Source organism: Styela clava, chromosome 4 (assembly GCF_964204865.1).
Source record: "Styela clava chromosome 4, kaStyClav1.hap1.2, whole genome shotgun sequence".
Lineage (NCBI taxonomy): Eukaryota > Metazoa > Chordata > Ascidiacea > Stolidobranchia > Styelidae > Styela > Styela clava.
In genome coordinates, this window is record NC_135253.1 from 247,507 (window position 1) to 272,454 (window position 24,948).

Here is a 24,948-nt window from a genome sequence, read left to right on the forward strand (position 1 = left end):
CCACCACAAAAGCATTTCTTTAAGCAAAAAAGGAGGGGGCGCGAAGTTTGTAAAACTTTTCAAAGGGGGGCGCAGCTCAAAAAGTTTAAGAACCGCTGGTCTTGTTGCTGGAAAAATCGCGCTTCTCCCCAAATAATGAACAGTTCGATATATATATTTCAAATTTGAACATGGTTGAACTACTGGAGGTGTATGGAAGGAAGAATAATCTCCGAGTAGGCTACATATTTATGGTAGTACAAACGCATATAATATGTATTTCATAGGGGAACATCGCCCGGATCAGTGCCGTTTTCATCAGTCTTGTGTACAACTACAGTAAAAATAATAGCTATAAATGCCTTAACTTCTTTTCCACATAAAACCGACGCATAAAAAACGTATTATAATAATTTTATAAGGAAGCTAGCTATTCTTGATTTTGTCAAATTTTCTTCTGTTAATTCATGCAATGTTCGGTTCGGGGCTCAGCTGCACAAATGTGTGACCGTTGAGTCAATATATATATTTATTTGAGAAATGGGCTCTTTTGCGGAATCAGTGTACGATATATTTTACTTCGAATTTCGGCATTGTCAGATAAGCATATAGATTTTAAACATCAACCATTCTGCAACTACAGTATATCAAAAAGATGTGCATATGAATGGACCCGGAAAAGTATAATACATAGGCTCAAATTTTCGTTTTAGATTCAAACAATTTGGGGTAGACATTTCTTTCCATCGCTCCTCTATATTTAGACTTCGGCGTCTAAGAATTCGCGAACACATGCGATACTGTAACAAATTAACCGATAATTGTGAATATATTGACATCAACTCTAAAAATAGTTTCCACGTCATAAAATATTGGAAATTCTAGTATGATATTTCGACACCAGCCGTATGCAAAGTGAATAATTCTCATGTATTTTTCTTATTAATAAGACGAATTACCCTGTTTTAAATGGAAATCTGCCATGAGGAAGAGACGCGAATAATCGAGCAAAACCCCACTCCAGAAAATGAACATTGTAAGATAATAAAGAAAGAGACCATTTAAACGAGTGATATGAAAATTATGGTGCCGTACATTTGAACCCATGCGTATATCCACGGGTTCAATCTATATGCGGGTGCTAAAACCCATGGGTTAGGGTTAGTATAGGTTTAACTATCCGTGATACAAAACAAATTCCATAGGTGCAATAGCATACAGGTGCAATTGTCATGGGTTCAAATGTACGTGGGTTCAAATGTAATGGAACCGAAAATTATGTGTTCCTCCTTAAATGCGATACTCGAAAAACAATTGTTCAATGTATGCTAGAATTTCAACTGTCAATAATAATAACTTATAATTGTGAGTTGGTTTGTTTAACTCACCGGTAAGTTTATTGTAATATATATATTATCGAAGGAAATAAAATATTATAGAGGCATCCTCTTGATCCTTTGCTGTTAAATCATGTTAACAGACATATCATCTGAACATGCTGACCTATTAATCCTTTTTTTGAGTCAGATTAGTATCCTGTACTACTTAGTAACCTCAAATAATTCCATATAGAAAAATTCAAGCTTTCTTTGACAAATACGGATCTAAATATATGCAATTTTCTAATTTTTTTTACAAAACTGCCGAGGATGTTCCTTTAGCGAATATATGAAGATTTTTGTCATGCAATTTGTATTGCCAAATAGAGTCTGGGGTGTCTTTTCTGAGGATCTGGAGACAGCCATGGACATCTTTGCTATGACCAGATGGTAAAGCACTAACTTTAATAATAATTTGAGCTGAATATGTCAGAAATTTTGACAATCTGCAATATTTACTTTCTCGAAAACATGGCATTAGTATAACAAGGAGCATACGCTTAGTTTTCGACACAATAGTCAAGTAGTGTACAAACCGCTCAATATCACATACCGAAAAACCAAGTCCAAACAGTGTACATATATCATCAATCACAAGTAGACTTGTACACATAGTGTCACTTAAACCTTCAATTCTGGAATTGACAATGGAAAAAATCTCTTGGATATGATTTATGTTAGAGGTCTTTGTTAAATTGATATTTTTTTCTTCTTCTTCTTCTTCGTCTAACTGTCTAAATTCCAAGTAGTTAGATACAAGTTCCTCCATAATGTTAATGCAACAAACATGACCATTTGTTCTTGCTTTTTCCAGATTTGCACCAATTTTCATGCAAGCTTGCGCATAATGAGAAAATGATTGGGATAGAGTCACAAGAAGTACTGGAAGTTTGTGCTTCACAAAAAGTGAAAGAAAGTGATGGAGTAAAAATCCTCCATCTGTATCTTCACTTGATATCAGTAAAAGCCCTTTCTCCAAAGGAGCAGCTGAACCCCACCCCAGCCGTTGATTCAATTCTTCAAACATTTGAACCTATATAGTTTGATAAGGTTTTCATATATAACTGACATCAACTGGAAAATAAAAGAGAGTCAGTTTATTATGCATGAATAAAAATAGCTCAGCAGATTTAATGTAGCTTAAAAATGAGTAATTCAATATTATCTGTATTTTGAGGTGCAGCTATATATTTGAGGTTGCAAAGATGATAATGTAGAACAAATTTTAGTACGTACTACTTGATACACAGATGATAAGATCAGTTTATCTAACATTGGAAAATTAGTCGAAAGGACTATGAAAGATTTTCGAAAGTTCCAAAATCTGGATTTTCCATGAAACGGCTTCTGAAACAGTCGGCACGTTTATGCCATTCATTTCTGCTGCGCAGATAAACATGGAACAAGACCCGATAAAAACCTTTAACATTTGGTATAAAAAAATGCTTTTGTAGATATAAAAATGTAATCGAAAATGAAGCTATGTAATAATCTTGCAATTTTACCTTTTACATATAGGAGATCACCTCTTTACTGGGCCTACCTGAATTTGAGGCTGGGTTATACTTATAGTAAATCGACAATACACTTTTATCCTTTAATATGATTATTCGAAACACTTTACACATACCGTTACTATATATTCAGCATAAAAAAATAAAGTATTTCACGCACACCAACACACTAGCACAAGGGATTGGGGTTGTAGGAGCCACAGCAAGTCACCCATGTACCATAGTGGTATGTATGTAACGTTAATTATTACTGTATTATTTTTAGAAATCCAGGACCAGTGGGAAATTCCACAATATAAAATCAATAAAAGGAAATATATTTAAGGGCGCATGCCCGCTAACCTAGGCGCAAGTACTTCGGGTCTCATGTACTTTCGTATCTAACGTACTTCTAGTAGGCGTAGCATGACAATTTTTTGATATGTCAATTCTAACCCCCATCTGACTACACCATCCAAAAATTACGTCACTACGACATCACAATCACGTCATAGAGCTTGCCAAATATACGTACAATCGCCCGAAATGGCATTGGCGCCGACGATAAAGAACTGACTAACGTCACCGATCTCTCTCCTATTGGGATCGTGGTGACGAGAAAAATAGCTGTTCGATTTCGGGGGCTCGTCTGCGCGTCTTGTATGGCAGTTTGTATGGTTTGATGAGCTCCATTACGTCACTGTGACGTCATAGTGACGTAATTTTTGAATGGCGTAGTCAGGTGGGGGTTAGGATTGATACGTGAAAAAATTGTTATGCAACGCCCACTAGAAGTATGTTAGGTACCGTGCGAAACTACATGAGACCCAGTACTTCTAGTTGACATGGCTCAACCATTTTTGCATATGTTAGGATACGGTAGGGTAGGATTTACATTATGTTATTCCTAAGTAACACGCACCTGGCCGGCTGGACCTTCATTCAAAGATTGCGTCACCACGACCTTATAATCACGTCAAAGAGCTTGCCAAAGTATAGTTACGATCGCCCGAAATGACATCTTTGCCAGCTAAAACGAACTCAATGACGCCAGCGACCTCTCTCATATCGGAATCGTTGCGACGAGAAAACGAGTGAGTAAAATAGCCCGCTCAATTTCGGGTGATCGTCTGCGCGTCTTGGATGACAGTTAAGTCAAAGTGACTATAACACATTACACAAGTGCTGGCGCGGCGGTGTTGCTCAACGGGCTAAGCGTTAGGAATACGCTCGCCACCGCACCTCTAACTACTCTGCGTGGCATGCAGGGATGGTAATGTTCGAGAGGATCGCTGGACTCCTCGCCGTCGTTGGGTGGTTCACGTAACCGCTGGTCGGTTACGGCTTCCTCCACCACCAAGTCCATGCTTCCGAAAACAAACAATACAGTAAAACTAATCCCATACCCGACTTTAATTTGCCGCAGATGTTTCTCAGATAACTCGGCTCGGCGGTATGGTCAGCATATACGAAGTTAAGGTTAAAGTTCATCCAACTTACCTCGATAAATCAACAACCAATAAGACCAAAAATATTAAACAAAGATACACACATTTTATTATAAGAGTTCCTGATGTAAGTGTCGCTAATTGCACAAAACTTATTTTAACAAACTGACAGAACTGCAATACAAATTACACTACAAAAACTCGCAACTATTTGTACATGATAAATGGAATGGAGGATAACGGTATATGTCAAGGTTACAAGAACATCTATTAATGGAGTGTATAAAATAATAAATATTATCGATGTGAAATTATATTTCAAGCAGTCAACTTCATCTGTCACAAAAGTAACTTGACGAGCATATATTATGAAAGGCATTAATATTGGCGCGAAATATAGTTTCTACTTTGCGCAAAAATAGGATTGCTTTTGTGGATGGGTGGCATAAATATTGGATAAAACTATCAATTTGTATCATGTGTGTAAGACCGAAAAAGAGTTAAGTAACGATTGTGGTAACAATTGATTAAACATAGATAATAATTCCTAAAAAACAAGGGTCATGATATATACGTTTGGTATCTGATTATGGGACGTAACTAAATGGCCAAAACAAAAAAATTGAACGCCGCGTCTTGAAGGCTAATTTTTCACTGTTGGATATCTTTAAAATTACAATTAGGTTTTATCAACGAGAACGTGGAAGACATGATGGCGTCGCCAGATCACCTAGTAAATATCAAATCGAAGTTTATTTATTTAATTCGAAGGCCTTTCAAAAAAAATTCACGCTTTTCAATTTTTTACGATGTTTGTACGATAATCGCGACATTTTACCCCCATCTCATAATTATGATTAGTTTCCTAGAATCCTTCAAACAATATAAAACTTTTCTAAATATAATATAAGGTTAGTGAGATATGAGGTTTCAAAGTTCCATAACTCCCACGGTATAATAAGATAGATAACTATCGCAACTTTCACGGAACCGCACGATACCATTATTATTTCGCTAGGCAAATAGCAAACGAAAAATACTGAGCTTACCCGAATAAAATGCAAAACAGTAACAAATCTCCAAACAAATTGATAAACGAGACCTGATAAGCAGACTGACGAAGCTAAAACAAACCGAGGCTGCCGCGTTACCGCGATTCGCCAGACCCATAATGGCGTCCAATATGCATCATTGCACTGGTTGTCCCACTTGGTTTATAGTTTGAGTTAAGTATAGTTTGGAAGGCCTTATCACGTTACTGTGGCGTCACAGTGACGTAATTAGGTGGGGGCTGGAATAACATAATGCATAACCTTATGTTATGCACACAGAAAATGAAAAATCTATGGTGATCTCAGTACTGCAGTATCTGAAAAAATACATTGCTGACTTGAAAAAATATAGTTCTTCCAAAATTAGCAAACATCCAAGTATGTAATTGAACAGCGCCTTGTTTACAGCAAACGAAAAGTTACCTCAGCAGACATCTCTCACATTTTTGGAACGGAAAAAGATCTTTGCCTGAAAACAATTTAACATGGCACACAAAAGTCACGACGGAAAATTTGGAAAGCTGGTCGGGAGGTTCACAGGGGTGGGCACAATTTTTTAGTATAAGAGCCGCAGGCTGCAAGTCAGAACTTTAAAAAAGCCGCAGAATTTGTGAACTTATAATTATTATCAAAATACCATGAACAGAAATGAAATTCAAACAAGAGCCTAATAACAATAAATAGACAAACAAGGCAACTATGCTCAAATATATGCATAATTTGAGCTCATTTAATTTGTGTTTCCTTATAGCTGATTTACAAGGGTAGTCTCGTAAAAAGTTTTCATGATTCGTTTCATGGTGCCGTTTGACATTGCTAACTTTATTCTGACTTAGTAGCTTATGGCAGATTATGCACAAAGGTTTATTCTTCTGACTGGTAAATGCGTATTCTTCTTCCCATTCTGACTTGACAACTCTGTTTTTGTCTTCGTACTTTCGTTTCTTAATTGAGGACATATCGCACCGTAACTTAGACTAACCAACCGCAATTAAGCTGCAATACCGCCGACGCATCAATAAACATTGTCCATTGTGACGGAAGATTTGCTGACTTGACTGACTTAAATTCAACGCTACAGCGAGATTTTCATACTAAAACATAACTTGTCTTAATCATTGACGAAAACTTCTTTACGACTTTTAATAAATTAAAAGAATTTACATTAGGAAACAAGCATATTGCGCTGTGGGCCCTCCCGCGACCGCGGGGGTTGCGGGGGTGGATGCTACGCCACTGTATGGAACCCTACCCGACTGTCATGCCTAACGTTGATGTCAATTGTACAATTGAAATTTGCCCTTTTGCGCACTATCGCGACATAATTAGATTGTAAACGTCCACTACCTATGACAGTACAATGAGTGAACGATGGTTACTACACATTGGGGCCTATTCGGGAAACGACTTGGAAATTTAGAAAAAATCATTTTTTATCAATTTAAGTCATTTTAGTCGCTACAAAGTTATTTAAAATGAGTTTGTATTAATTCCTTCGAAATTTCACACATAGAACGCAAGGAACATATTTCTGGAATATCAAAAACAAAAAATAGCACGAGACTATGTTATATATATATAGCCTTCTTATAGTGTGATTTTTTGGAAAAAAACAAAATTTGAAAAATTTTTTTTTCTTCAGTTTTGGGGCGTATCGAATCGAAAAATAATAATTAGAAACCGGGACAGTGTTATGTATTTAAATTATATTGATAATTCGTGCTTTCCGTGTTTTTGAAGAATGATTCCCCCGCTGTAGGTTTTTCTGTTGGGACTGGGACAAAGACATGCGCCATATGAGGCTAGAGTGGTGAATGTCCCAGATTTTGATAATCAACGGAATTCGATTGACTGTTTGAGAAAATTTCAGGCAAAAACAATAAATTAATTCGTGAAAACTTGCAGAAAGTTTCACGAGTTCCACCAAGTATTATGTTGTGGTCGGAACAGTCTGCAAGAATATTTATCAAAAATGCTCAAAATGACATAATCTATATTGACGCTACTGGTGGGATAACTGCCTTCCAGTGCCCAAAGTTCATATTACTTTTACGCAATAGTTAGTTAGTCGCCATCCTCAAAAAGGTAAGTCACCATTTGCTGTTGCAACTTTTGTTACGAATCGGCTCAACATTGCAAATATTTCAAACTTTTCGTCACAATTCGTTCTGATGTTTCGGAATTGACCGAACGATTTCCTGCAAAGGTTTTTATGCGCGAAAGTCTAAGAGGCCAACAAGTAAAGAAAAAAAACTTCGTAATATTATATATCATATTATTATATATGCAGAATGGAGTGAGAGTAATCCTTTTACTGAATTACTATATCTGGATATTGCTACAGCTACCAAAATTGCTACTGACGATGGTTTATGTGGTTCAAACTGTTTTACTGCGCGGAATAATTGACTAAGTTTAAAAGTTTTTATGCACCCAAAATTTATCTGTGGGGAGCTTTATACTAGTAGGTGATTTGGGCAGGTATGGTAAAACAATAGGCTATGAAAGGTATATATATATGCATTTTTACGCAAAATCCTCGGTCTCTAACAAACAAAACTTGGTAAAAGAAAATCGAACACAGGGAATCATGGACAAAAGTCCACAGCAGCTAAAGCATGCTCGTTTTAACAACAGCCGGTTTAATGACGAGATCCCTGTAGCGTCAACTTCAGGGTTTCCTAATTAGGGAATATCATGATTTGATTGTAAGTCCCAAAAAAGGAAGGTCGAAAACAGAGACCAAATTGAGCAAGAAGTTGAGAAATGGGGTAAAAGATGTAGAAATCAGGATAGTGATAAATCGAAAGGTGTATATTTACAACCACTGTCTACTAGACTCTAGAGCAGCGTTTCCCAACCTTTTCTGGACACAGACTATTTTCTCGCCGGTAAAACATTTGTAGACTTAACGTCAGTTATTGCAACCGTACTCTGTGTGAGGAAGTAATAAAACCAAACACAACAGAATTTTAACGAATTTTAAAATCGGAAATTCGCCGCAATTACGCGTTTGTTAAAAGAGCCGACTTTTTCTGTATAAATGACCTTTTCTGTCGCACAATATTCAATCCATGACAACGACGAGAATTGGAAATGTCTTTCTATTTAAATTGTGTCCATGGTCACTCGCGGTTGCGTCGACATATGACAAGATGAAAGCATTACTTCTTTAAGATACCACGGCAATCTGTAAACATAATATTGTGAGAATATATTGCCCGGTTATATTTAGTTTTTATTCATATTTTTTGCGATCTTGCGAATTTGTTATCGCCGTTAAAAAAATCCTATTATCTGCTATAAATTTATAAAAAGTACAACTTGATTTAGTACTTATTGAAAATATAATTAAAGGTTATTAGTAAATAAAAAAATTTATATTCATCGCATTGCTGTAATATATATTAATTTAATTGTGATCATTTTATTCTGCGGTTGTGTTGACGAAATAAAAGCATTACTACAATATCAAGACAATCCGTGGACACAAAAATGCTTGGTAAAGTGCCCGAATACATTTTGTTTCGATTCGTATATATGAATTTGACAGATCTGAACTGTTCGTACAACACTTACGGCGCTCCAGTACTGTACGTATCAATGTGGAGTCAGTAAAGCAAAGTATCCTAAGGAAAAATTCCCTGATGCGTATACTACAGTAGCACCCGAAATTCCGCAATTTGCAATGTCTAGAAAAGCGCCTTTAATCGGCCGCAGTTCATCATAAAACAAAAGTTATGGTGTTCTCCGTTTTATTTTTAGTATTGCCGCTTTTCAATTTAGAAAATCTAGGTTGCCACCATTGACACCTACCAGAAAAAAAAAATATTCCATTCCTCGTTCGAGCTTGCGAGAAACACCAATTAGGTATCTATCCACGCACGTGCTGACTCCTGTTTTTGACGGAAATCCGCAAGGGAGTTGTGAAATCCAATCGTTTGATTAAGCGACGCGCAAGTGACCTGTCTCGTCACCTGTTACCAAATTTTCGAATAGTAAATTTCTATTCTAACAGTTGAATATTCGAATATATGCCAGGCCCTATTCAACATTAAGTAATTATTGACTCGATTAATGTTATGCGAATAAACCTGCTTTTTATGTTTTATTTGAATTATAACGTAAATCGTAACTTGGCCGATGTATAAGTTTCGCAAAAACGTTTGCGGCCCGCAGTGAGTTTCTGGCTCGTTGCGGACTCATTCAAACGCTCCGCGGACTCATTTGAGACGCGGACTCGGGTTAGGAAACACTGCTCTAGAGTCTAGATCTCTGAAAGCTCGCCTATATAATATGCCTGATAAAGTTATACTGAAACGTACATCATCTGAACATTGAACTACAGCATCACCATTTTACGTCAACGAGAGTTTTTTTTCCATATTTTTGTAGGAAAAGCACTGTTGTGATACGCATACCATTGTAAGAAATGTTTGCATGCATTTTATGGGACCTTGAGTCCTTCACTTTAAGCACCTTAAGTTGGTCGCGCATTGTGAGTTTACATTGCCCATCTTTACTGTGACGTAATAGTCACTTATTCCCCCGCGCTTTACGGCCTTCTAGAATTTTACTTGCCACGAGGTAGACGCTTGTTGCGCTTTGCTTATTAGGGGGGATTCTGCGCGACTGCAGAAATTATAGCTTATAGGTTTTACTATTTTCTGGTTATATTACTAAATGATTATCAGGTAGGAATTCTAGAATTGAAATGATTATGTTTATCCATATATTGTCCGATAGGTTGTGAGGATTGCTGTATTTTTGTTGTATCGAATACGTCTGTCACTTATTGTTTTTATTTGTATTATAGCATACTTATGGCTGTTTTTTGAGTCCTTGTCAAAAACAGTCAATTTATCACTAACACTAACGCCGACACTAACCCTAACACTGTTATCACTGACGTCAACATTAGATGTGTTTAAACAAGATAATAAAGTTTCTTTCAACACAAGTCTACGGAATTGTTGGTGTAAAGGTTGCAGTGTGTGTTGGTCAGTTGGTGCATAGATTGAAGACATTATTTGGGGACCCAAGGGACAGGACGCGTCTCCAGTTACCCTGTATCTTCGAGTCGCAGTGGGACACATTAGGTACCGTACCCTACGCGTACTTATCCCACAACCATAGCCATGCATTCCATCCCATCAAAGTGTATTTATTAATCGGGACCCACCGAGTGTTTATGTTACACAAGTTTGACGCCCGAATGACAGCCGTTCGTGTCTTTGTCTTTTTAATTTTGAATATATGTTTGTGTGTTGAATGTGGGTAAACTGGCGCATGTATATTTACATGTATTAAACCTTCATAAAGATTTTGCCAGTTTCCCCGATTTTCCCAATCTTTTGTGTATTCATTGTTTGTGTTTTGTGTATGATTTTTTCGGGAAAATCAAAATATACTAACTTATCTCTGGGGCGTCTTCTCAATCAATGGCGTTGCGATTTAGGTCACCCAAAATTGATTTTCGAAACTTGGTATAGTACATATGTCCAAAGTTGACTTGTAAACAAACAAACTACATATTGAATTTCTTCCCGTTCAGCAACAAATATCAGGTGCATCATGTGGACCATTTGCAATAAGTGTTTGCGTAGCTCTCTGCGAAAGAATTAGACCAAAGGATATAGATTTTGATAAAATAAATCTATGAATTAAAATTTATGATGGTATAAGTTCTGAACGATTTTCACCGAAACCACAATAAAACTAATACGAATTTTACGGATATTCAGAATTTTTTGTAACTGCCGACTGCCCCACAAACAAAATTAGACTATGATAGTATGCACTTCGTGTTTGGAATTGTACCAACCCGGAATGTGCAATGCTCCCGTGTCAACCGAGACACTCGAGAAGTGCAATCGATGCTAAAATTTTTTGTTCTTTTCCACCAATGCCTAACAATTATTTTTCAGATCCATCGGCTTCATGGACACTCAAATGATCAGTCTGTTTTACCTTTCGCAATATATGCTAAAGTTAAGGGTTTTCTCTCTCGATCGTCGCCAGTTTAAAATGAAAACCACCACGATGGTTGACACCTTGACGTGGTGTGGTGGCTTGCTACTAAGACCAACTAATCCACTTTTTAAAAATTTGACGATCGGGCCAGTTTTAAACGGGAATAAATATATCTTCCCCTATACAAACTTTTTAAACTCGTTGTCGATGTATATACACCTATATATATTTACTTTTCTTCTGTAAATATGGTGACCGGAATTGTAAGACCCTCATTTTTCGGGACAAAATAGGTCGTTTTGCCATTTTTTTTTATAACGATCGGGCCGGTTCTAAACGCGAAAAAATATATCTCTCCCTATATAAACATTTTCAAACTCATTGTATAAACACCTTAATACAGCGGTTTCCGAATTATGGGTCGCGACCCACTGGTGGGTTGCAAGAGGAATCTCAGTGGGTCGTGAAAAATGTAGAAAGCTTTGATTAATTACTTATCGATCTTAAGATCGGTAAGTATATTGATAGGTATTTGTCTGTCTGTGTGTCTGTTAAATGCACGCGATATCTCACGAAAGCGAGATTGAATCTGCTCCAGACTTTGCATGTGCATTCATCTTATCTCGGACCAGAAGCCTATTGATTTTGGGCGAATTATTTAGTATAATTAGCGAGTTATCAATCAATTATTGATATAGTGATCTAGATTTTTGTAAAGCGAGAGAATTTTGAAACCCGCCGAGTGTGTGCGATGCGCAGTGCGCAAGTTACAAGAGCGGATGAATCGAAACTGCAGTTTCTGTTTTGGGGGATCCCCTAACTATCGATCGATAAGTCTTCGGTTTCCAACCGATATTCTCGTTATACTGGTTATTAGGATCGGTGGCAAATCAAATTTAAAAGCAAATTTCAAAATAAACTGCAACATTTTCAATTTTTTTCGTCTAAAACTATCTGAAATTGAAATAAATGTCAAGGTTATTATGGGAAATAGCAAGAAACAAGCTCATCTTTCTCACTATCTTCACTGAAAATTCAATTTGAGAAAATAAATTTGTTTCCTCCATCAATGTCTTAATAATTTATTAAAGTTGAATGGGTCGCCATAAGCTGTGGTAAAAAATAGTGGGTCTCAACTCTAAAAAGTTTGGGAACCACTGCCTTAATATATGTACTTTTAATGGTCTTGTGTAAACTTCTTGCTATAAGTACTTCAGTACTTGTGTGTTACTGGTTTTTATTTAAAAAGCTCGAAGTTATCATCAAGAGCTTTATTTCTGAATTATGCAATCCTTGTTGTTTTGTGAATGCCATTATTCAATATTGTCCGATAATGTTTTTTTTTTATCAAGTCATCATCAAATTATTTATGTGATCAATCTGGCAGCCTATGGGTGCGATACCGATATTTATGAATTTTGTTGTAAAATTCTTGTTTTGGCCATGTTTGACAAGAAATAAATATATGCTCCCCACATATAAAGTTCATTAATCTTGAATCGAGATAATGTTATTATGTGTTCTTCTTTATATCACTTTTGGGAATGTGGCCAGCATTAGAAAGTGAAAACAATGAAAACCGGCTACAAATATATGATGGTATGCTAACTTTATGATTATCATGAGGTATCGTATAGTCATAGTCAATTTTATTTTTTCAAACCAGCAAAAAAATATCATACATAGTTCAACACAAATTTGGTTATCGAGCAGCGACACCCAAGATTCACCATCTAATTTGATTTGGAAGCTCGGAAGTTGGGTTTTCAGAATAAAATGTGGGTTGGGCACAGTCTGAATAGCTGACTAAGTACGATTGGTTAGCTGCGAGTCGGCAGTCGCGTTGTTAGCAAGAATCGTTTCGTTTTTGAGGTCTTATTCGGACTGAAGTGAGACTTTTTAACCCTGGCGCCGAGTACGCAGCGTTATTGCGACATACTGGCGTGAAAATTGTTTGCGAAGTCAGACATGCTGCTCAAATGCGTTGCGTTTGTCTGGTTTGCTGTTGAGTGCTATTTTTTAGTCGGAGTTTCGCAGCATTTGTGGTTGTCGCAATTAAAATAAAAAGATTGACAATGGTGAGCCGCCTCATTTCGGTCGCTCCGGCATTAAACGCAACCAAAATGGAGAAGACCTGGAGAACGAGCATAATTTAAGGACAAAGTTCGAAATGCACAATTAGGGTGCGAGACCGTCCACCAAAAACAGTCAAAGAACACAATAAAATAAACACACACGATATAAAATCTGGCAATAAGTTTTAGATGCGAATAATGACAACTTTACACACACAGCAAACTGTGCGCATCGTAACGATGAATGAGTCTTTCCACACTCATGAACTTGGATGGCGGACATCCTAGCCATGCAATCCAGTTTATTTCGGCATTCTGACAACCAATGAGCATATATACAGTGACAACCAATTAAACAAATCATATAACAGAAATGCCTAAAAACGAGAAAACCTAAGAATAAAGTTCATAGCGTGTGTGACGACCCTTGTTTTATCTGTTAAATGCTGTCATGTGATATTATTGTCTATTTGGCTTTGGGGGCGCTGTGACACTGTCGGTTTTGTTCTTTTGGGTGTGATGTGGTTGGTACCGGTACAGTGTGGTTGGTTTTTCGGTTGGATTCTGGTCATGAGTGTCTGTGGGAGTGCCTCGTGTCTCTCTTTTTGGCGAGAGCACGCTAGGATATCTTCTAAACGTAATATTTCACGCAGAAATAGAAGGAGCCTTTGAACTCGAAGCAGCGGGGATGGGGTCCGCACTCCCTGCTAACAGGATTTTTGATGATGATGTGGACCCACTTCTATCGACTATGATTTCTTCTTTTAAATGGACTAATGGATGGCATGTCAAGGCTTTGGTCAATAGCATGCCTGTTTTGTTTTTGATTGATGCTGATAAATGCTGTCATGTGATAATATTGTCTTATTTGGTATTTTGGCGCTGGCGCTGTGACACTGTCGGTTGTGTTCTTTTGGGTGTGGTTGGTATCGGTACAGTGTGGTTGGGTTAGATTCTGGTCATGAGTGTCTGTGGGAGTGCCTCTGGTCTCCGGTGGGTTATCAGGGATGTTTGTTTGTGGTTTTGTGACTGCGGGATGGGGATTTGTTGGTTGTTTTTTTGCTAGACAGTAGGTTGATATTATTGTTTCAGTACAGTGCCATTGCAGGTATTTTAGCGTTGTATTTTTGGTTGTTGTCAGGGAATTAGCTATCATCAGTACTGTTCGAAGTGTTTTTATTTTGTATATTCTGTTTTCTTGCGTTGTGCTGCCTGGTACTTGTCGCTTTATTGTATGCTTGTCGTTTTGTTTGGAGTATTTGGTTGTGTTGAGATTGTTAATTAATAAATTAAATAGCATAACTTGAAGTGACTATCAAGAGGAAACTTGACGTCAGGTCATATTGGCAGACATTCTAAACTTGGACAATTATTTCATAGACTGTCGGTACGTTACACGTGTAATGTGCGTCGCATGTTTGTGATAGAAAATTCAGGCACGCATACAAGAAGGGATGAGTGAGCCAGTTATTTTGTTTCCAGATACATGAACTCGATGCCGTAACCGGCCTCGGCCACACCGTCGAACAAAGTCGCCTACATAGTTTAACACCCTACAGCCATGTCAACGCATTTGGGCAAAATGAACCATTTCACATTGAATAAAAGCATTGATATACATATATCATTATTCTGATGACTTGTTTGGATTAATTACTCCTGAGAACTTTTGTAGTTCATTTGGGCAGATCCGATAGTTTGTATGTATTCTTATTGTTCGTCTAAAATTGCATCAACTGTTCTGTGGCCATAGTTCGGAAATTGGATTCACAAGAAGATTTATGTATGACCAGTTTCAATCTATAAGTCTCTTGTTCCATCGTCAATATCACGGTCAGAGTAGCGTGAATCTTACTGCAATGATATTGACACCAAGAATGTGTGACGTGAACCTTTCCAAAGCATAGCAATTGAGGAGCGAGGTAGAATTTAACCTGAAATTGGCAGCGGTATAACAACTGACCAACATCGTTACATCCCTAGCATTAGCAATCCTCTTACCAGACAAGATAATAGTTCCTAATCTTTGCTAAAATCAATCAACTGTTTTATGCGAACACCCTGATAACTTCGAGAAACTGCAATTCATCATGATGGTAAATAGGGGTGGGCAAAATCGAATATTTTTTTCGAATCGAATAATTCGAATATTTTCAACGAATACCGAATAGTCGAATAACGAATATTTTTTATACACAACAGGAGGTCCAGAACGTCGGTCGATAATCCCCTTGGAAATTAATAAAGACATTGAAAAATCGGCTACAAAGCGTTTTATAACTGGTTAATTTCGTCATAATCGCTGAATGTTTCTGTCACCGTGACCGTTTTTGCGGCGATATATAATCTATATACCGCCCTTTCTGTTATTTGCAAGTATTAATTCTTTCCGGTCGGCGTTTAAGTTTATATTTTGGGTTCAAACGTGTGTTCACGTCGGCAACAGCTGTTAAAACCATTAGGAATTGATTTCAGAACCCAAATTGAAAATATTCTAATTTTTATCATTTGCGTTGACTTTCCTATTACTTATCAACGTTTGTAAATTTACAATCACATTAAGCGAACGATAATATTATTATCGATACCGGGTTGCAGATATTTATTAAGACAATACCGTAATTAACTTTGCTATGCTTTTCTATGGTGTCTATGTTACTTTACAGATAAACCTCGCAAAGCTGCGATTGCGTCAATCCCGAATGTTGATTTAAAATAGTGACTGAATAATTCGGCAATAAAAGCATTTCTGCGTGGCCATTTGACGACATGATGTCAATAAACAGCGCTTCTTGAATAATAATTTACATATGCGACCTAATGCTGAAAAAATTACGCTTTTGTACTTTTATGCCTAATAGATGGCCAGGCGCTAATTATAACTAACTCTTTCAAGTTCCGACGTTTTCTTTCAACAAACCCCGCGATCATTATAGCTAATATCGTTACCGAGTAATTCCCCATTTTTATTTAAGGAATTTCCAAATTCACTTTTACATCTCTTGACGATTTTGATAATGTCACGCCCTTGCACAAATGCTCAAAATATAACGAATGTAATAATTTCCGATGATACAACAATTCGTGAACGAGACAGCGAGCGTTGTTACATCGAAATTCACAATTGATTTTGCGTTATACTCCTTCACGATTTCTACACTCCACCCGCCATGCATGCCTGAGTAAAATGTTTACCATTTCGAAACATTACTTGGTCAAGAATGAAAGGAATCACTAAAGAATTATTTGAAATTACATTAAGAGAACTATGTCCAGGTCCACCCATTTCTTTTCTGGTCATAGCTTGTTCGTGTTATACTATGTATGGTTTCATGCGAAAGTTATTTCAACTTTTAATTTTCGTTAAACAAATTTATGTTTGGTTCATGCATGAAACGGCTAATCACGTGCCGCCAATCATATGGAGTTCAAAATCTGGGATATTTTGAATACCTAATCTAAATTGACGTTTCTAAATTTAGGAAACGGTGTCGGTACCTTTTTTAGCAAAATAGAAATGAACGATTGAAACGCAAAGAAAACAAATAACACCACGACGCAAAGACAATTTTTCAAATTTGTCGCTTTTGGCTGTTAGCGAGCGTTGTAGGTGAATTCTCGCCCAATTCATGATCGGTCCGGAGACGTACTGTGTTCTAGTGAAGCGGCGCAGATCACGTGGTACCCGATATTCTAATAGTAAAATGCCATTCAATAATTTAATATTCGATTCGCTATTCGAATATTTTGCCCAGCCCTAATGTTAAACTTGAAACAAGGTTATTTTTTCGGTATATTCTTGAACTTGATCTTGTCTATAACTGCAGCTTCAGCAACACATAAATATATAATACAAAGATTCTTCAATAACAAAAAGGCTAAATATTTTATAATTCATAAACTATAGGAGCACATCAAATAATATTTTAAGAAAACCAACAAATATTGTCCAAAGCAAAGATTCCCCTTCAACTTCTTCCTCCATATTTCCAGGTGGTAATGGTGTTGACTTTTCATCTGTGAGGGATCTATATTTTTCTGCATTGTCAGATTCTGGATAAGGTTCTATATATTTCGGATCAATGTAGACACCAAGTTGAAAAGTGTTCAGTTCATCCAGGATATAACCATATACCCCAATACCAATGGGCCTAACTTGGCTTGGGTATATTACCACTTCATCAATACCACAAGTGGTTGATTTCAGGTCATATGATTCCCATGTTGGCTTTAGTGATGAGGATGACACATATAAATCTGCATCTCCCGTCATGGTTTCGAGTTGAACTATGACACAACCTTCGAGCATTAACCTGAAACAAAATGAATAAATGCTTTCGAATTCGTGCTATAAAATGATACAGTAATAAAAAGCAATAAAATGTATTCCTCTAGGCCAGGGTGGTCCAAGGTTGTCGGACTCGCGGGCCACACTATAATTTTTGTATTGTTCGCGGGCCAGAATATTGCCAAGAATAGGTAAATAGTGCAATACAAAACAAACACTTTCATTGTCCAAACACATTGGTCATCATTTGTTTTTCATCAAGCTAAAACCACCAAAAAGTTCACTAAAACGTGCAAAATTTTTATAAATTGACTGAAATATAAGTAGCATTTTTTGTAATACTGTTCAGGCAGATTGCAAAAAAACACCCGGCAGGATTGTATTGGTCGGTCATTACATTCAGCGCCGGATTAGCCATTAAACAATATAAGCACGTGCTTAGGGCACCAAGCAAAGAGGGGCACCACAGAAATTTTAGAGCAGAATTTTATATAGTTTATCGGTGTTTATTAAATTACGAGTTCCCCAGACGACTCAAACTTCAAAATGTCCGTTTATTTTTTGTCTTCCAGTATCATATTAACCTTCTTTATTAAAAATAAGCTCTGAAACTTATTTATTGGACACGAAATGGACCTATGAGTCGTTTTCTTAAATTGGTGTTGTTTTTTTCTTCTAGTATTCTGCTTGTTGCTGCATTTTTGTTTTAAAAAAATTTCTTTTCTCTCCAACAATTGAACCAATGAACTATTTACACTATGTGGCGGTTCCACGATCGCTTTTCAAAGATCTAGTGGTCAGCGAAGTCGGGAGTTTTTTGATAAGGTAGACCAGGGTGGTCCAAACCCTGTCATGCTGATACATTCCCTGCGGCTCACAGAACAAGTTTAGCGTATATTTGTATATAATGGTTGAATGTTTTTGAGTTTTTTTAGTTATTTCAACTGGGGTTGAGATCCCAAGATTCAAACCCTTTTTCTATCGCTTTGTGCCTTTATTTTAGTAAAAACACTCCTCTGATTTCGAGCGTCGGCCATGTGACAGTAGTGACGAAACGCAGAGCCGACTTAATGCTTCGCAATCCAGTTTTTTTTAGCTAGGTCTCGAAATACCAACTTAGACGGACTTGGTTGGTATTTGACAATGCCAATAAGATTGCTCACGCTGCAAGTTTTTAAATAACTCAATATTACAATTCGTAATAAAATGAGTGTCGCAAGAAAGGTGACATAAGGAAAACACGGCGGAAACGTATTTCCTTGCCCATCACACAGTGTCTGGTTTGATTTCAAGTAATATCTGTCACGGAAGAATAAAATTTGAAGCGACAATAAACGCGAGATGCGCAAAATACAACGGTAATTCTCGCAACCGCATTTACCAGTTTTTAGACTGTCGCAGGACTCAACAAATCTTATAGCCTATTGTTTACGGTTTTGTTTTCAGTATTTTATATTGTCGATTTTCAGTCAAATTTAGATCGCGGGTTACTCCTTCATTTGTCTTTAGAACCTCGCCGGTTGCCGCCGATGAACGTATAATAACTCTCACCGAATTCACAATTCCTTGCAAAGTACAAAAATAAAATAATCATCATGTTTATCGTGGCACAAATTTGTGATTTAGAGAGAATAAATACCGACGTAAAGGCGTTTACGGCCTAAATAACACACTGATGAAAACAATCGGCGATTTTAGCAGAAGGCAATTGCACGCTTTTTCAGTTTTCACAATTCCGTGCGAGTACAAAAATAAAACAATTATAATTGTTCCCGTGGCACAAATTTGTGAATTAGAGAGAATAAATACCAACGAGAAGGCGTTTACGGCCTAAATAACACGCCGCCTTGATAAAAACATACCGCGATTTTAGCAGAAAGCAATTGCACGCGTTATCGGCGACTTTTTCTGTTTTCAAAAGGAATCAAAGGGGGGGGGGGGGGTTCGACCCCGAACCCCCCCCCCCCCCCCTGGCTGCGCCACTGCTTATGTGGTTTATTGTTTTTGTAATTAAATTACACATGAGGGGGCACCAAAAGGGCTTAATCCGCCCCTGGTTACATTAATATTTAGTTATCAGGCATAGCCAACCAACCCAGGCTAATAGATTCCTCATTCGATTTTTAGTTTTCAGTCTCTTCTGTTAGCATATATTCTCGACCGAAAATATAGAAACCAGTTAACAATTTAGACGTGTCAAGCACATCATTCAACTTCACTAGTTGCCTCAGCTAGCCATAACACTAGTCAATTCAGTGACATTAGTGATGCTATGTAACAATATGACAGAAGATTTTTCTGGTTATTTTTATGACTAAACAACACCAAATGCGATTTTTAAGTTTACCACTGCCTGAATGCGACGCGGGCCACAAAAAATGAAGCAGCGGGCCAGGCCTGGGTTTGAACCACCCTGCTCTAGGCTCTATTGATATACGCGCAATAATTTCCAGAATAAAAGAACACCTGTAATATGAGAAATTCCCACTTCCAACCTGACCTGTAAAGGTCTGAACATGAAGTAGATGCTCATCATTATAATATCCGCTGCAGGAGTTAAAAATGGTTGCAAACAAGATTGAGATCACAAACTTCATTTATAAATGATTATCAATATGCAAAATGCCAAAAATTTCTTTAGAGAATATAATATCCTGATAAACAAAAAAGATCAGAATTATCAAATATGAATAAAATAAAGTATTCTAACAGCTTATGATTTCACCAATTATTATACTAATCTTTCTGTATTGGACAAAATCCTATAATTTACAGACTTTCACTCAATAACAAACATGCTTTATAATTATTTGAATGATTTCTGCCAGTGAGTTTTTCATGATATTTGATAATTATTCGCAAATACGTTGCTTACAATTTTTGGGTCTAGTTTTAACTTGTTAACCGTATCCTAGTGGACAGAAGTATTCAAATATGATTATTCCTTTTAGTTACACTTTAGTATTTCCTGAAATATCCTAACTGAATTTGCTAAATTCTGAAATTTTATTATTATTCCGTAAATATTCTGTAATTCTTCAATGCAAAGAAATATCATTCTTCCATTAAATGACTATTACATCATAATAGTTTAACGTTATCAGTCAACATCAATATATCTATTGTATTGCGCCCCAGATATTATATGGACTTTATATGGACTATTATATGAACACATTAACATGACAAAAATGAGTTATGTAAAACCAACTAAAGCATATCTTCACCATTTAAACATAGTCTTCACATTAAATACAGAAAGTCCAATTTTTTTTTCTTCTTTTTTTTATAGATAAAATAATAATATAAATCATTACATACAGATGAGACAGAATATATTCCATATTAAATATTGAGCATTTGTATCCATATTGTAGCATATCCGATGTAAATCCCATTTGTTGTCATCATCAATTATATATTCCATGATGCCATTTACCATTATTTTAATTAATGCATGAAAAAGAACATTTTAAGAATTAGTTCCACTTCATTACGATAAACACTTCTAGTCATATTTATATATATTTGCATAATGATAAAGTTCTTCCGAATAATTAGGTAAATTTCTCAGTTGTTCTATATTTCTCCTACACTTTATTTTATTATTTATTTTTTAACCTTAAGGCCAGTGTTTCCCAACATTTGAATCGTGACCCAAAAATCGTTGGTATTTTTTATAGACTAAGACACATTTTAAATTTAAAAACGCTCAAAGTAGTTTCTTATATTTTATTTCATTCACGATTGCAATATGAAATTCTTAGTAGGGGATCAGCAGCCAAGTCTTCATTACAGCCAATTCAAGTTTTACAAAATAAAATACTTCTGTAGACTAGGCTACTTAGGTGCATATCATTTTCCAGTTTTCAGAGAACCAACCTTCGACTTTTCTTTCAAAATGAAATTTTACAGCTTTCATAGATGCATACCTTAGAATTTGCCAAATTTATGCATCGGCATGAAAATGGCCTTCTTCCCCTGCTTTTAATGACTATTTTACTCATCTAAATGTTGTGCATAAATACGGTACTAGGCTAGATCCTAGAAAATTAGATCTTATTTTACACCGCAGGTTTCCACTGATGTCTGAATGTTGGGAAGCGATCTTTGAAATATAATATAAGTTTATTTCGACTCCATAATCAGCAATGGACGATAAAATAACTACAGAAAGATGTTAATGAACGTGAGGTGGAGCGGTCGTTCACGTACCCCGGTAACCGCAGGTCGTTTACGGCTTCCTCCACCATAAATTCCATGCCTCCGAAAACAAATAACTGGCTAACTAATCCCATACCCGACCTGGACCGGTAACCGGACGAGAGCGAGAGGCCGTACTTCGCCAGTACGATTGAGCCGCCTTATCGGCTTCTTCTCCCCCGGGATAAATATGTAGCCTAAATCCTTCCCTCCTCAATACAAACTACTGAAATAGGCACACAACGCAATTTATTAGTATTGCCGATACCTAATACTAAAAAGCCGTAGGGACCTTACAAGTGCAATTTCACGAACTATTTTTTTTTGCGGCCTCGAACTACATCACTTTTTGCATACAACAAATATTTTGATCTGATCACCTCTGTGAAGTTAGCAGAAAATCACGAAATTGGGGCTGACAGAATCGCAGAAAATTCCTACAAGTAAAATCAAATGTTCCCAATCATTTTGTGCTAGGAAGTGTATATTTTGAGTTATTTACCGATAGCAATGGACCTTTCCCCGACATCAAAACATCCGTATTTTCAATCAATCTTCCGGCCTCGGTACCCTTGATTGCATCAGCATGACTGTCTACTATTTTTTGGTTCGAAATAGCAGTTGTGACCTGTACAGTACCGTACCTGTAAGGTGCCTGCAACGGGTACAGCCTTTTAGTATAGTATAGATATATAGATTTCGTGAACGTGATTTGCAACATTTGTGTCTTTTCCGAAGCCACATATTGAATGCCAAAAAGCAATGAAGTGGATAAAGTAATGCAACAGGCCTCATACTCACAGTATATTCAATCTAGGAAAAATCACCGGAAATACCTTCGTGTGTACCAAGGTAGGCCAACATAAATATTGTTTTCGATACCTATGATATATTCAATATGTTAATTCCTCTATGAAATAAATTTTCATACAAGCAACGCGTTCCATCATGCATTTTCATGGAGGCGATGGACCAACTGATGAATACCCTGACCCTATATCAGATTCTTGTCGCCCAACAGAAAAGCACCAACAAATTGTGAGGTAGGGATTACTTATACCATAATTTAACTTTGAATCATAATTTAACAGTATCTGTCACCAGATACTTCATTTGATACAGAGACATGCGAATCTGACGAAAGTGAGAAAGGATTGTCAGGGATCCAACCAGATCTGCCCCCAGACTCTTTAGTTGAAACTACCTCAAGTGCCGCTGATGAAAAAGACTGCGCTTTGTAAGACAGCAGAAAAATGAAAGCAAGCATCATCATCATTTTATTTTGGTTCTCTGGCATAAAACAACACAAAAAGTCAACATACAAACAAAATGCAGAGAAAAGTGGATGTCGAGCATAACTTGAAATAGATTTCAAAATGTACACGACTACCTACCAGAAAAAGAAATAATAATAATAAAAGGGCACGAAAAAATTAACAAGATTCAGAATCGGAACTGCAAAGTCACACCAAGCTGCTCCTGACACCAGAAGTTGGCCCTGCACTTGGTAGTGACTGTGGTGTGTGATGAATATACTTATTTTGTTAGGTTGTTTTGCATTTATCACTGTCATATAAATCACAACTTGTTCATAATCACCTGATAACTTTAGAACCGAACCAAGTGGTGGGTGTTTGCCCATCTGACAATGGGCTGACTATATAACAATGAGGTAGTGCCCAGTGAGAGCAATTCTTCCATATTATCAGGAGATGAAATCAGGCAGCTTTAATAAAATAACTCAGACGCTCCATTGCTTTCATGGTTTTTGTTTGTTGTGCCCAAAAGCATATATCTGGTGTGTATTTTTATTTCTATACAACACAATATCTGCAAAACTGTATAATTTGTAGTAATTTTCTTGGATTTACTTGCTTGTTCCTTTATCATATATTTTTTATAATCTGTTATATTCTATTTCTACACTGAATGAATAAACTATATTGTAAAACCTATCAGATACCCGACTGTTTTTGGTTTAACCGGCATGATTGGAACTCTGGCTCGATCTAACTTCGTGGGATTAGCACCAACTACAGACGACAAAACTGTTGGATCTATTTTGTTCCCTCCAATAGGTTGTTACCAATGCTGGGGAAGGCTTGTACATGCTTGGCTCAGCATGAAATCTTTTATTCCCCTCAATTTCATCTGTTGGATAGTCTTGGTTAGTTTATTTAAACCATGTTTATCACTATAACATTATTGGTCTTGTAATTTTATGTGGTATGTAATCGATCATAATACCTCAATAAACCTGTTGAATCTAATCTTTTAATAGTATATTTGCACCCATCTTACTGAGCTAATAAATTCGTGTTTCTGTGATACGACATAAACTTGAGTGCCCTCATCGTGCCTGGCATGTACAAATTGCATCAGAGACTTGGTGATTATCCAGCGACACCACTATTTGAAGATGATGTGGTGGCAGAGACTACTGAACTTATCTATAGCACTTGGCTTTGAAATCTAGCGTTGAATCAAGATGGACGACTGAACCATCATGAATGAATCTGAAAAAAAATATTCACCTGTTCAAAATTACAGATTTCTGTAGTTTGTGAAATGTTTCAAAGAATGTATTTAAAAAACTTTTTAAACTGCCTCTGCATTTCATTTGTTTCTATACTAAACCCACCAATTCAGCCCTAACTTGGACGCTATCTATCAGTCTATGAACCATGGGATATGGTACCGGTTGTCACGCAGGTCTCCCAGTCCTATCACCACCCTCTGACATTCTTCAACCATATAAGTTTAAATATTACCTTTCAATGAAAAGTATTGTATCCTTCTCCTGCTGGGGGAAAGAAAGGTTCTTGGAGAACCAAGTCATAGAAAAGTCATCTCTGAGTGATTCCATATTTGTATGTTAAATAAGCTTTTAGAACTAAGTTAGGTACTGAATAGTGCATGATTGCCACCAGGTAACTAAGGTAACTATCTACGTTAACGGCAATGTGAAGGCGGAATAACCGTAATAATAGATCACTTGACAATATGTTATGACGTTAGAAGCACGAAAATACCGCCATCACCAGTGAAGTGCCATTCG

At 36.8% G+C, this 24,948-nt stretch overlaps 2 protein-coding genes across 3 annotated transcripts in view; both read right to left on the reverse strand.

Annotated features, from left to right (window-relative positions):
* Positions 1 to 890: 890 nt before the first annotated feature.
* Positions 891 to 24,948, reverse strand: part of LOC120326949 (elongator complex protein 6-like) — an 86,672-nt gene continuing 62,614 nt past the window's right edge. The window contains exons 2-3 of one of the 2 annotated variants that reach the window (XM_039393304.2): positions 3,774 to 4,093; positions 891 to 2,432 (exon numbers count right to left, since the gene is read on the reverse strand). In XM_039393304.2, the coding sequence (XP_039249238.2) occupies positions 1,612 to 2,385 (774 nt within the window). In that variant the 5' untranslated portion in view covers positions 2,386 to 2,432; positions 3,774 to 4,093 and the 3' untranslated portion in view covers positions 891 to 1,611. Of the gene's footprint in view, positions 2,433 to 2,863; positions 3,463 to 3,773; positions 4,094 to 24,948 lie in introns of those variants that run through there. The other variant, XM_039393305.2, reaches the window with a different exon arrangement.
* On the reverse strand, positions 17,180 to 20,362 carry LOC120326211 (UPF0669 protein v1g209471-like). Its single transcript, XM_039392457.2, has 2 exons — positions 20,154 to 20,362; positions 17,180 to 17,712 (listed from the first exon to the last, which is right to left on the reverse strand). The coding sequence occupies exons 1-2, from the start codon at positions 20,282 to 20,284 to the stop codon at positions 17,301 to 17,303; spliced, it is 543 nt and encodes a 180-aa protein (XP_039248391.2). The 5' UTR covers positions 20,285 to 20,362; the 3' UTR covers positions 17,180 to 17,300.

Bases quoted from the DNA above. Each gene is read 5' to 3' on its own strand.
- LOC120326211 (XM_039392457.2), bottom strand. From the start codon at position 20,284: ATGAAGTTTGTGATCTCAATCTTGTTTGCAACCATTTTTAACTCCTGC. The intron at 17,713-20,153 runs GTGTTCTTTTAT...ATTTTGTTTCAG, and splicing joins GGGAATTTCTCATATTACAG to GTTAATGCTCGAAGGTTGTG.